Source organism: Atta colombica, unplaced genomic scaffold (assembly GCF_001594045.1).
Source record: "Atta colombica isolate Treedump-2 unplaced genomic scaffold, Acol1.0 scaffold134, whole genome shotgun sequence".
Lineage (NCBI taxonomy): Eukaryota > Metazoa > Arthropoda > Insecta > Hymenoptera > Formicidae > Atta > Atta colombica.
In genome coordinates this window covers 1,863,165-1,877,793 of record NW_017259222.1, presented here as the reverse complement: position 1 = coordinate 1,877,793, position 14,629 = coordinate 1,863,165, and the positions used below count along the sequence as shown (strand labels likewise).

The 14,629-nt window shown below is 32.3% G+C and overlaps 1 protein-coding gene across 1 annotated transcript in view; it reads right to left on the bottom strand.

The window, feature by feature from the left end:
- Window positions 1-120: 120 nt before the first annotated feature.
- The window catches only part of LOC108684427 (collagen alpha-1(XVIII) chain), a 303,120-nt gene continuing 288,611 nt past the window's right edge, over window positions 121-14,629 (bottom strand). Inside the window, exons 11-23 of the mRNA XM_018188739.1 lie at window positions 7,576-7,605; window positions 7,052-7,412; window positions 6,036-6,427; window positions 5,235-5,339; window positions 3,065-3,320; window positions 2,305-2,379; window positions 2,066-2,160; window positions 1,894-1,986; window positions 1,684-1,806; window positions 1,576-1,590; window positions 1,176-1,370; window positions 979-1,094; window positions 121-421 (exon numbers count right to left, since the gene is read on the bottom strand). Of these exons, the coding sequence (XP_018044228.1) occupies window positions 124-421; window positions 979-1,094; window positions 1,176-1,370; window positions 1,576-1,590; window positions 1,684-1,806; window positions 1,894-1,986; window positions 2,066-2,160; window positions 2,305-2,379; window positions 3,065-3,320; window positions 5,235-5,339; window positions 6,036-6,427; window positions 7,052-7,412; window positions 7,576-7,605 (2,154 nt within the window). The 3' untranslated portion in view covers window positions 121-123. The remainder of the gene's footprint in view (window positions 422-978; window positions 1,095-1,175; window positions 1,371-1,575; window positions 1,591-1,683; window positions 1,807-1,893; window positions 1,987-2,065; window positions 2,161-2,304; window positions 2,380-3,064; window positions 3,321-5,234; window positions 5,340-6,035; window positions 6,428-7,051; window positions 7,413-7,575; window positions 7,606-14,629) is intronic.

Here is a 14,629-nt window from a genome sequence, read left to right as displayed (position 1 = left end):
TATATATATATATATATATATTATATATGTCGCGCGAAGAAACGCAGCACGCGCACATCTGCATTCTATTTACATAACGATTCGATTTTCGCGTTGCGAAAGGATGGTCGAAGGTGCGAGTATTCAGTATTGCATGAACTCCTCCAAGTACTCCATATAATCATTCTCCGACATCTCGACGTCGTCATCTAGCCGATTGTCGGCATTCCGTCGTCTCCTCACTAGCTCGCTCGTCACCTCGATGCAGAGCAGCGCGAATTTATTGTCGCACGAGTATCGTACTTGTTCTAACAGTCGACCGCCGGTCAACGGCGAGCCTAATCCATAACGATCCGAGCTGCTAGAGTGCCAGGCATCGCAATAAGTGTCCATGGCTCGGTCGCCGAGTTTGTGAGAACCGTGCCACGCAACTTTCTCGGGCCTGTAATTAGAACAATTTTAATTTCATGATATGAAGGAAATAATAAAGAAACATATCATATAACATTATATACAGTGCCAAATATATAGACTGCCAAAGTTTTCGACCAATACATAATTTTACATATAATTTTTGTTAATCTGATTTTCAATTTATTTATTTTATTTTATTAGTTAATAAGATTCTTTCAAACAGAATATCTTATAAGTACTTATGTACTAGATCCTTATTTATAAAGATTCCTTGACCAATATAATAAAATCATTCATTGATTGAATTTGCATATAAGTGTGTGTAACATTGCATATAAGTGTGTGTAACATATTATACATATTATACATACATTTTTTAATTAATGAGTAGTGATTAATAATAAGTAATATTGTTCGCGAATTTTAGTTGATCATTTCAAAATTAATGGATCAATATACAGTTTACGTTACAATTTATATATTTGAGGGTTTTATATATATATATATATTTTTTTTTTCTTTTATGCAGTAAAATCAATATATTTTCTTTTATATTTAATATGTGTATACTTTTTCTATACTCACCATGCAAAGTCAGTAAGGATGTTCTTTCCATTGAAGCTGTAGATTCTGGGATTCTGAGAGAAGTACGCCCCATTTCCATTGAACATTTCTTTCCAAGAGTTGAATAGCACGTCGCCCTACATTTCGCCGGATTATTAGTCAAAAATATTCGATTTTTAGCAATGATCATCATGGTAATGGATATTATTCCTAATTACCTTTATGTTAACTATGGGAAGATCTCGGTCTCCTAATCTGACAATGCTATCGACATTTTGAACTCGAGAACTGAGAAAAGCGCGGAAGGTACCTCTTAAGCCTGCTCGCCTTGCTTGTCGATAACAAGCGTAGTCTGCTCCTCGTATACCGTGCATATCTCCGGTGAACGGTTCATTTAACGCAGCCATCCTCAACTAAAAAACATAATTCGCATGAATAAATATTTCCAATCATAATAATAGCGTGCACATTTTTATATTTTTAATTAAAGATAAATTTACAAAAAATTTAATTAAAACATTATATTTTTTTATTTGTGCACACCAATTAAAAAAAAAGTGAAATGTATTGCAAATGAACTAAAAAAGTCACAATCAAATATATTTTTACAATTCTCACCATCCGCGGGTACCACTGCATTGCATGGAAAAAATTGCAAATTTGGTATTAATACGTTTAATTTTTACAAAGTGTATATCGTGAAATAAGTTTAAGTCGTCAACTTACCCCTGTTCCGTCGGCTTTCACGGGTATCTGGTTAATTAAGTTGGATGCTTCAAAAGGAGGATTTGCTGGTGGTGGTGATGTCGTTGGTGGTGCTGGCGTTGTGATAGGCAAAAGTGACCCGAGCTGAGGAGGAAGATTAAAAGAAGTTTGGTTTTAATACAATTATAGTATTCTATGAACTTATAAGAGATGCAGTTCTTTAATACTGACTGCAATGTATTGCCATCCATTATTAACTCTGACTAGTAAAGCTTGTTCGTCTATAATGTAAGCCAGGGTTCCAACTGGACTAACACTAGACATCTGTAAATGTAAAACAAGAGTATTAAAATTAAATTTACACACACATGAAGAAGTTATTGTCAATTATAAAGAATTTTACTTTTGTCATGGCTTCTGTGTTTTGGAACGTAACAGCTCCTGGCACAATTTTCGTTGTACTTTCTAAAGGTCCCCTTGTAGCAGTAGTAACAACACCTTGAAAATAATTTTTCAAGATTTAAAAATGTAAGAATATCGATGTTAATATGCAGTTAATGAAAAATATTTTATAAAGCATTCGAAGGAATAACGATTCTGGTACATATTCGTTTTAATATCATACTAGATAATAAATTTTACCTAATTGCTCTTTCAGTTCTTTCAGTTGCTTGAGTTCACGTAGAGCTTTCAATTCGTCTAGACTACTTCTGGCTCCTTACGGGTGTGCGAGTGTGAAATTTAATTTTGTTATTTAATAAATATAAAGAGCATGCTCGATAAAATGGGGATTTGTTAAAGCACTTTGAATAGTTTAATAAAAAATTATTATTAATTAAACTAATTGACTAATTGTTAATTTATATTATTTATATTATTAAATGTTCAATTAATGTATGATATTGAATAAAATCAAATTCAATTAAAATTAAATGTAATTTATTCTTAATATAATAATTTATAATTCGTATTTTAAATTAAAATAAATTAAATTAATAATGTTTATGGCTCCAACAATAAATCTCGTTCAAGTAAAATGCCTGTGTGAATTTCTACGGTTGTTAGTGCATAAATTAGATATATTTATAAGGCGATAAGATACAGTTCACAAACAATTGTAATGTACTTATCAAATGAAGTTAACTTGCAGTCTACAAAGTTTGTACTCGACCTCACCAATTATCGCATTGTACAAATTCAGAGTCGAAATGTCTGCAGTTAACTTTATTTGATAAGTACATTCCAACTGTTCGCAAATTATATCTTATCGTCTTATGAATAATTTATGCACTAACAACAGCTGAGGTTCACATATTTTTAATTTTGTTATCGAAATGCTCTGTCACTCAAGTACTATCAAACTGTAATAACTGTCGACTTTGTAATATCTTAATGTCTTTACCTTGCCTAGGGGGATAATAATCTCTTTCTCCGAAAACGTGACTTCTACCGATCCCGGGTTCTCCTTTCTGTCCGATTAAAGACAAGCCGGGCGGACCAGGAGGTCCGGGAGGACCCGGAGGTCCTGGAACTGGATGATAATTTCCTTTAGATGGTATTCCAGGAGGTCCGGGAGGTCCTGGAGATCCTTTTTGGCCCTCTCTTCCCGGCTGTCCAGGAATTCCAGGAAAACCGTCGTCTCCTTTGTCGCCTTTGATCTAAAAATATATTTTAAAAATCATATTTAATGTACGAATAGATCGTTACAATATTTTCGCAGAAGCTCGTCCATATAAAACTATGATTATCAATTCCCTTTTTTCGCTGCATCGCATCGCTTCGGTAGACAGGTAGATAGATTTGTAGAGAGTCAATAAGTAGTCAAGTATTGCTAAGAACATGTAGGAGCAGTTGATTTATCGGAAACGTTGAGGAATGAGATGCAATGATCGCTTAGGCGCATCACGTCGGCTTTCTGTCGACGTCTCTTCGTTGCGTTCTTTTTCACGAATGTACAGCGAAGACGATTTACGTGCTAGGCGCGAGAGGCATCCTTTCGATCGTGGGAAGGCGATATCGGAATTTCCTGTTGCTCTTGACTGTAATCGCTCTTTCTCGAGGAATAATCTATCCTTGTCGTTATCAATGTTGTATCATGCCCTTAGAAAAAAATGATGGATATCTTGAGCGATTTTTATCTATGTACTTTGTATTTTTATGGAATTTCCGTCGAAGAGATTTCTTTTTATTGCATTCACTAGATCTTTACGATCTCTTGGCTGATAGCCGTAAGAAATTCTGATAGGATGTCCCAAAGGTATCAAAAAAGATTTTAGAAATTGTTCAACGATTTTCTTGTCGAATTTCTTCAGGTCTCAACAGGAATCCAATCAATAGGAGGACAATCAAAATAAAATAAAAATTAATTAGAAAACAAAGTTACGTTTTACATTCTTAAGGATATATATATTGTTTCTGCAAAAAGTAATTGGAATTTCCGTATAAATGAATGTTATATATAGATATATGAAATAATTCAATAAGCTTAATATTTATATATATATTTAACAATAAAATTTTATAGTTTAAATAAAACTTTTTCATTTTATCATAATTATTTTTATAATATGTTTATTTCTTATTGAAATAATTTTTTATCCAAGTTCTAAATCGCTATCAAACTTTGTGTATTACTTTCAAATACAATATAGAAAAATCTGTAATTTTTTCATAATTTTTGTATTAAAAGAAATAAGTGTAAATACATTTTTAAATTTTAATCCATGAAAAATTCTTAATTTTATGATAAAGTATTTCTAAAAATTTTAATCAAGGAAAAATTAGTTTCAAATTTATCGGACAAAGATTAATTTTATCTTATAAAATATTTTATTCTTGTATATATCCACATAAATTGTAGGTTTTCGCAATACGTAAGTTTGTTTTCTCATACAGTTTTCTCATACATAATTGCTAGTCTACTTTACATATTTTGTAACTTGATGTTGTAATATTTAAAAGGATTGTTATTCATCTGCAATGTTTGGTTGTGAATACGTTATACATAGGCAGAAAAGCGAAGCGCTATCGCATGTATCAGCACGCGTTATTTGTCAGTTGTCAGCCATGACAGCTCACGAAACTCTGTTCACCGCGGCGGAGAAAATTTCTGTTCGGCGCAACGAATAAATCCAGCGACGAAGACGCGAAAAAAAAGGGAGCATGCCAGGCGCACTCTTGCATTAATTTCCATCACTCGCGTTGCGCCGCCCGTTGTTCAAAGACTTCCGCATCGTCCTATTCACAAAGATATATATGCCCGCCACTTTAATCTGCCAGACCGAAACTGCGCGAGGTGAAAACCATTATTTTTATTTCCGCTCCTTTTCCACTCTCATCCCTTTCTTCTCCCTTTGAAAGGCATCCCTTTCTTGCTCTCCCTGTTCGCGGACGATCGACTGACGAGGTTACTCACATCTCACTCACATGAGATTCCACTTTGAGAGGAAGCTCGACTTGACTTCTCTATTTTCGCCTTTTGATAGGCGCTTGGATTTATATGTAAAGTTTGGAGCGCGCGAGAGAAGTTTACATAGACGATACCACGACAAGAAACTAGAAGTTATACTTACACCGACAGAAACACCGTAAGGACTCGGTGCGCCAGGTTCCCCTTTTTCTCCCTTGGGTCCCATTGGTCCGATACTTCCCGGAATTCCAGGAGTCCCAGGACGACCCTGCGGAAGACAGTGACAGATGAATCGTTCGTTTGCATTTTAATTAGCGCAAGGGATTTGGTTGCTGTGACACGTAGTGATATAATTTTGATATGCGTTTAAACGTTTAATAAATATTCTTTGTCGTTTAATAAATATTCGTAACTGCGACTACTAAATTTGCCCTTAACTTTACAAGAAGGTTTGTAATTATATTCACTCCAGAAATAAAAAAAAGGCTGTATTTAGCGCTTGTGCAAAATTTATGTTGTTTCGTGATTAAAGTTTGATTAAAAGCTTACCTTCATCGAGTTCTTCGGTTGGCATTGTGAAAAAGATAAAAATTGCTTAGAAGCGAGATATTTCCAAATAACGCTATTTATCTGATGTTGTTAATACTGAATATTAAGATTGTATTAATAATTATGTACTAATTATATTCTCTGTAAATAATATTAAATACTATCAACAATATGATTATTATTATTATTATTATTATTATTATTATTATTATTATTTCATTATATATTATTAGACGTGGGAAAAAGTTCGTGGCGTTTTTCCCGTTACATCTAACGGGAGAAATGCCACGAACTTTTTCCCACACCTAATATTTAGCATTGTTACTGTTATTCTATTCACATCTATTAATTTAGTTAATTATTTGATTAGTATTATAACGTAAAGTGAGATCACAAATTAAAATACAAAACGTACCATCCATCCTGGTAGACCGATTTCTCCCGTATTTCCTGGCTTTCCGGGAGGACCCACGGGACCAGGCGGTCCAGGTCGTCCTCTTCTACCCCGTTTTCCTTCGGCGCCTTTCTCACCCTTGATGGTGATATAGTCTCCGGAATTGGCGACGGTAGTGGCTCCAGGAGGACCTCTCTCACCTCTTTCGCCTTTAGCGCCAGGTATGCCAGGTAATCCTGATACTCCGTCTTTACCCGGTTCGCCTTTATCTCCTTGAGGTCCTTGAATACCGTTTATTCCAGGAATACCAGCTGGCCCGGCGTCACCCTTATTGCCTTTCTCACCCTTTGTGCCCTTATCACCCTTGTATCCGCGCGCTCCACTATCGCCCTTGTCCCCTTTTGAGCCAAATCCTTGATTAAATAACATTTCAAATATTAATTTTGTTATCCTCGTTTTAACGCAATAGATATTGCACTTCTTCATCTAAAAAAAACATTAATAATCCAAAATCTTTAACCAGTAAAATCATATCTGATGTAAAAAATATCCTAGAAAATCGAGAGATATCAAATTTACCTTTTACCTTTTAGTTTTTTACAAATTTATGTAATATGTGTATCTCCATTTTTACTAAAAATTATTAATAAAACAGTACAGAGACATAAGTAATAAATGTAGTATTACGTTTTCATGTGACGCAATTATAATATCATTTATTTCTCTTAATTTTATTTCTCTTAATTAGATTTAGTTTCATCGATTCAATTTTGATTACAATTGTATAATATCATTTATTTAATTTTATTTTGCTTAATGTTTTATTAATATCAAATTTATTTTATTACGTTGAAGACTAATAAAACATTAATAAAAAAAATTTAGGTTAATAAAAATTTAGGTTAATAAAAAAAATTTAGTTAACTTTGTTATATAAAAGGTAAGATTACGTAAAAAAAGAAAATCAAATAAGTGATTAAATGAATAAATATTGGACAAAATTCGTCATTGCTATGTTTAAAGAAAAATTTGCTCACCTAGATCTCCCACATTTATACCACCGGAACCGCTCACACCGGGTGGACCGGGTGGTCCTGGAGGTCCCAGTTTTCCTTCAGGTCCTGTATCGCCCTTATCACCTTTTTCTGCCGGTCGCCCATTTTCTCCAGGTGCGCCAGGTAATCCAGGTGCACCGGGTGCACCAGGTTCACCTTTGAAACCCTGAATTCCTCTGGGACCATCTTTTCCATGGTCGCCCTTAATACCTTTGTGTCCAGGTTCGCCTTTGATGCCTTTGGATCCGGGTATTCCAGCTTCGCCTTTAGGACCGGGATTTCCTGAAATGCCTGGCTCACCCTTTTGTCCGGGAAGTCCTGGTCTCATTGTGATACCTTCCGGCTAGATAGACAAATATTAAAATAAAAGATTATTTTTTATGTAATTGATGAAGTTGCATATATATGAATAGTTTATCGGGATTTTATAATTTGGAAAAGGAATTTTAAGAGAATCGAAGAAGATATTTACGATGCAATCAGAATGCTCCAGTCCGTATACTCACTCTGTAAATATTTCGAGGTTTCCAACTAGGCTGCATGCGCATAATAATCGAAATTTCCCATTAGATCGTTGGAATAATGTTGCGAGACTGAAAGCCTCGCGAGCCGGCCTGACACTGCCGTCTATACGTTTGCATCGCTATTGATTAGTGGCGAACAATTGTTGCACGAACAATTGTTGATGGTGCATGATTCGCAATTGCTTTAGTGTATATCGATTTATGCACTAGAATCGTAAGTGCAAATTGCATTCTTACAGAAATTTCTTTCATTTACTACATAATTTGGATTCTTTTAAAGTTGAAATAAGTTTTTAGGCACACGGAAAATAACAGAAAAGGAGATTTTGTTTTATTTGCTTAATACGTTTTAATTTTATTATACAATTTATTATATAGAGTATATGTATATATTATACGGAGAAAATTATTTATTTATTAGTAATAAATACAGAGTTGCGGAATTCATATGTCAAATTTAATATACTTTACATGTCGAAATGATCCAAATTTTAGTTTTAAACACAATATGTTGGAAAGAAACATGATAAGTAAAAATTAACACAAATGTAATATTTTGACACAATTTGAAAATCAATAAATTATGGAGAATTTTGGATATTTCTTCCAACAAAATTAATGTTTATGTAATTAAATTCATCTTTCATTTATTTACTTGTCTTAGAACTTAAATTTTTTGGGAACTATATTATTTTTATGTTATTTATTCACTTATTTATAAATTATGTTATTTTAATACCGAGAAATATTAAATCAGTTTATAAAATATTAATATAATAAAATCAGTTAAGTTAAATTAATAATCAGATATGTACATATATATTATAAATTCAAGAAATTTTAATCTGAACTGATTTTAACAAAGTACAAAATGTTTTATATTCTGTATATTTTCTACTTAAGTGTTCCAATGATTGCATACTTATGCTATCTTAAACGTTAGAAGTTTAGAAGTTAATTTATTTGTATTCAATCGAAGAAAAAATTATAAATTTCATTCTCTGTATTATGTACAGATATCTTATATTTAAAATAAATTTTGTGCTAAAAAAGATTAATTATCATTCTTTTTTATAGAATTTGAACATGAATTATCACGTAATTTATTATGATATTCAGTACAGATTTTTAAATTGAACGAATGTTGATACAGAAAATACTTGATATTTTCAAGCTCTTCTTTTTAATATTTTCTTCTACAATCCGTGAGGCGATTATTTTCTGTTTCGCATTAGTACGGCATTTCGCTGTAAATCATGTCGCTGCGACATTTCTATATATTTATATATCAATACCACTGTTCGTTTCATAACTAGTCATATACTTTCAGAGCTTCTCATAAATGGTTTGAAACTTTTAGACTTCTTCGGCTATTGATAGAGCAACGCTACACTTCTTTATTTCTTTTTCTTATATTAAACTACTTATATATCGGCATAGATATAATTCTTTTTTTTAATAAAAAATTATGAGAATTATTTACGCATCCATCTTATTTCGTCATAAATAGCTTTATTGTTTGGAAACATATTAATAATAATAATGATATTATTTGGTTCAATTAACGATACGCTTTGCAATTCATTAATATTTCACATTGATATTGTACATAATATAAGCATAGTATTTACTATTTGCACATTTATCCAATTAATATTTAACAGGTCTTATTCGCAGTGAAATTTATTCAAATCTTTCTCTCCCTCTCTCCCCTTATCTTTTTTTCTTCAAAGTCATAAAATTAGACAACTCATCTCGTATCTTTCTGTTAAAATTCAATGGCACTTTTTTTATTCACACTGAATTTTTCCTACCGCGTATATACAGCATGTAATACCTATAAATCCGCTTCTACTTTAAAGCAGTTCTCTGACGGTAATACATTGTGGCGTGGCCTTAATACAATTTCCGAATTTTCTCTTCTACCCGGTTCTGTTCATTCAAATTCCAGTCTGCGCGATCGCTGAGGAACATCTGCCGAACCGATCGGCCTGGGCTCGGCGGCTTGCATACATGTACACATCGAAACGCGCGAACATCTGAATCGAGTATTATTGGCCCGTCTTCAACTACCTTTTGGGACGCAACACCCGCGCATCTCCAAGCCTGCCTTCCTTCCTACCTGGCGTACACCTAGCCGACACATGCAATAGGCAGCCTAGAAATTGGTTTCTGTATTCTCCGGGGAAATCGGGCTCTCGCACATTCGAGGAAGGACCGAGGTACGAGGCAGGGTCACGTAAGATAACCGTATGCATGTGCGCACGGGTATCTGTCTTTGCATGAACTGTCCCGACGACAAGATTGGTCTCTGAACCTACCGTGAAATATTTAGGCCTTGTTTAGATATTGTATTCGTATTCTAAACTGGTTCATTTGAATTCTACTTCTTCACGATTAATCGAGCAGTGATCAAATTATTTGTAAATCAAGTCGATTGGTTGATATTTCTTATTTCGTAATATTGTGGAAATATTCTAAAGACAATTCGAAATACGTAATTATTTGAAGTAAAGATCCATTAGCCGGATTGTGATCACTCTCAACTTTTTCCTGATAGAATAATCTTGAATTAAACAAACACGGCCAAACATTACAATTGGACACACAACTATCATTTTTCTTGTAAAATAATAAAAATTTTTATCATTATATCTTGTTTAGCAACGAGGTATTTTGTTATAGGTAAAATATATTTTTACGAATAATAGTTTGTTGTACTTTATGGCTGCATTCGGTTTGAATGTTCACGTGTTGTATGCATCATGAGCACTTTTCTATATACTTTGCAATAAAGAATGAAATATTGCCGCCATACTTATTTGTTTCTGTGTTCAGATTCTGACTAGAGGTTTTCTAATTTAAAGTGACACAAAAAATCGATCGAAACTAAAATATTATTATATAACTAATTATACTATTAAATAACTAAAATATTATATTTATAGAGGTAAATTTAAAATCTAATATATTTTCAGTGTCTATTAAATAATTTTGACTAATTTGAAATAATTTATATAAGTTTTTTTAAAAGAATATCGATATTTTAATTTCTAATTGAAAAGTAGACGAACATCTTTATTAAATAAAAGACGATTTTGTGTCAAGCAACGAATTTATTATTATAAATTTTAGTTTCTTATATATTAATAGAAGTTAAAATACTTATGTCACATATACATGATATGATTAAATTTTAATTTAGATATTTCTCAGACGGTTAATTTTCATTATGAATGAAATATTGTATAGTATGTTTGTTGAGGAATAAATAAATTTCGGGAAGATAAAAACTCCTGTTATCTCACCATTCTATTTCAGATTGTAACGTCAGAAGTGAGAAAATACACAATAAAAATTCTTGTAAAATATATTAATCTGGAAATTCGTTTCAATAAAACAATATTTACATTTAATAGAACCGACTTGTAAAATATATCGAAAATTTTTCTTTTATTTCATTAATTTAAATTATATAAATAATCATATATCTGGAAATAAATTATATGACCAAAAATGAAATAAGTTATGTTTACAATTACAACAAACAAATTAATAATATATATAAAGAAATAAATATGATTTAATTTCTCCTCGAAATTAAATCTTTGAATTAAGAAGATGTATAGTTCTCGATATATTTTATAAAACTATTCTATCGATTACGCGAATGCTGTTTTATTAAAAAATATTTCTAGTCAAATATAATTTGCAAGAAATTTTATTATATTTTCTCGTTTCTAATGTTATAATATGAGGTTGTAGTAATGATTAAACAGGAAACATATTAGGTATGGTTGAAATTATATACAGAATTCCGCAATCGAAAACGTTTAATTATTCCCTAGATTTCTATTGTATTTTCCAGGGAAAATAGAATTAATTCCGATCGGAACTCTATTCCGAATAATTTTATAATACGTGCCCAAGAGCATTACATGCAAGCAGCGCTTTAGAGCGCTGCTTTTCATCAGTCACGAATATTATAACAGCTTTGACACTGTTCCCTTCTTGAGAATATTTATTAATGATATGCATCCGGTGCTAACAGGCATTAGCTATATAGCGGTGCAGTTCTATTGTATTTCACAGATTGTCCTATATTTAACGGCATATATGTACATTCTGCGATACAGGTTATTGTATAGCAGTCGCAATTTGTGATTTTCCTCGACTCTTAAGTAAAGCTACAAGCTACCATTTTGTTATATTGTAAAATCGCATGTCTCTTTTATGATTGTTTGAATCATCGATATTGCTGCATAATCATAATGCCAGAATATATTGCACGATAGACGATATAATCGAATTCGCAAAGTAATCATTCTTTCTATTTTTCTGTAACGTGCTCGATTCTTTATAAGAAAGAACTTACATACACAAGCACGACAAATGAGATTTTTGCCATGTATTAGGTGAATACAATTCGTGCTCGATAAAAAAAATTTTCATGCAGATTCAGGATGCAATATTTTACTCAAATTGATAATCATGCTAATCGATAGAGCAAATTTTTCAGTTTTAAGAATTTGTGTTTTTTAAATTGCGATGCGATGCGACTTTCAACGGAGTTGAATGAATAATTAGAGTTAAAAATGTTCTTTTTATTTAATCCGGATAATAATATAACAAAGGGGATAATAATATAATAAAGGGGATAATAATATAACAAAAAAGTTTTAGAAATATTAAAAAAAAAAATGATTTTAGGACTAAACTTTTATGTTAGTTGAATATTTTTTGGACACGTGACATGCTCACAAAGTGAGACAAAATTTTTTTCTATTTTACTTAGCTTACTTAGCTTTTTAAATTTTCTATTTTACTTAGCTTGTAGTTCTCTATATGTAAAAATTACCAAACTCTCAGAAATTCGAAAAAATTAGTGATCTCTCGAAAGTAGAGAGGATTTTAAACTTTAAAATTCTTTTTAAACGGTAAACTTTAAATTTTATATACTAATTACTGCTTGAATTTTAATATTAAATTAGACACGAATTTTTGCTCTTATCCGTATAATTTCAAAATATTTAAAGGAGAAGTACAATATCTATTATTCAATATTAATATCCATTTCTAAGATTTATTTAAATCGGAGTAAATATAAAATTGTTCTTGGAGAGCATCGTATCGATTCATCACGTCTGTATCATCTTTCGTTAAATTAATAAAGATTAATAAAACTCGAAATTGCCATACAGTATCAAACGGATTAAGTTGACGCTCACAGCAAGCGATAAAATTTAATCGAAGAATTATAATATTACATTAATGACATTTATCGGGTTTATTTATTATAATGCGTGGGTAGAATTCAAATATATACATAAATAATCCTACATTGGATTATTATCCCGAGTAAGATTGCAGCAGCAGAAAGCTCTCAATGTTTTCCACGCTTTCAGTTCCGAGAGTAACGAGATTTTCCTTCGGTGCGACGTCTCAACAATTACCAGGCTAGGTCAGCTCGGCCTTTTTCTCGACGGTGTAACATTTGGAAGCGTGCAACCGGTATGGAAACAGAAAACCGTACTGTGCGGGACTGTGTTCTTTCTCTCTCTTTTTTCGCCCTTTCATTTTTTCACATCTTCGTAGAGAGTATGAGGGTATGAGGGTGGGATAAATATTGCGTCACCGCGCTGATCTTTCAGCGATATGCGGGTACATCGGCGTTACGAGTTTGTGTCGTTGATAAAGCGGAGCGATTGGGTTCGATAATGTGGCGATGATGCCCTCTGTTCTGCCACGCTGCTCGCCACTACATTTCTGCGACGATGTCGTTGCGTTTTCCGCAGTGAAAACCGCGTAACAAGAGAACAAGGTGAAAAACGACCGCATCTCCGGAGGTAAATTGACGGTTTGAGGTGCGACAGGATCGTTACGTCCGCGCGACAGCGCGGAGATTTCTTTTCTCTCCCGTGGCCAGAAACGAGTTTCAGGAATTGAACCACTACCGCTGACTTTGACAGCGTGGAATATCAATCTTAAGTAGATTTAGCTTGTTCCATGCGTTATTCGAGCGTTGCTAAAAAATCGATGTTTGCTCCAAAAAATTATTGCAAGTCGGGAAATCGAAAACATCAAAAAAAATAATCAAATCATTGTAATGTACAATGATTTGATTATACAACCCCTTGCTCAAATATAAAGCATTTTTTATTTATTTTCTTAAAAGAATACTGGCGGTAATAAAAGGCAAAGGAAAACGGCTAACAAAATATTAATATTATTATAAAAATAAATAAATATTTTTTTTATTTCATTTGTGTTTATATTTATTTATTTTTATTTATTTTTCAATAAAATCAAAACTTTTTAATTTATTTTTCGCTAAATATAAAATGCTTAATTTTAATGTCAATGTTTAGGGACGTTTTATACTTATAACCAAGATTATAATAGAATACTGAAAAAGTTAAGAAAGTAAAATTAAAAAGAATTTACAAATATCTTAGCGCGATGAATGAAATAATAAAATTATTTAACGAGCAATATCTATATTTTGTTTTGTGATCACGTTTGTAACTGTAATAGGATAATAGCAAATATAATAATAAAAATAATAAAGTTGTTATAATTTCTTTCATTTTTAGCATGTGCTGGTCTTTTCATTTTTCTTGTCATCGGTCGAGTTTTTTTTTTTATACCTTTGAAACAATTGATACATTGTAGATACCGTTATAGAGAAAGTTGGAAACATTGTAACTATACTTTGTTACAAGATCGGGCGGGAAAAAAAATTTGTTTATCGAGGAAAATGGAAAGAGGGAATTTTTCGTGTTTATGGATAGCGTCCCCAGAACTACATTCGTTCATACATACGCTAAAACTTTTACCATCGTTAATATCGCACATATGCAGATGTATTGCTGTAGGTACATGGTTTTAATATCGCAAGCCTGTCAACGCGATTCGGGATAATTTTTCGTATGCTGACAAAAATTCAGCGAGATTCGCTGCGTTTTTAAGAATAGATCTCAATGGAAAAGGAGAGAATCAGAGAGAGAGAGAGAGAGAGAGAGAGAGAGAGAGAGAG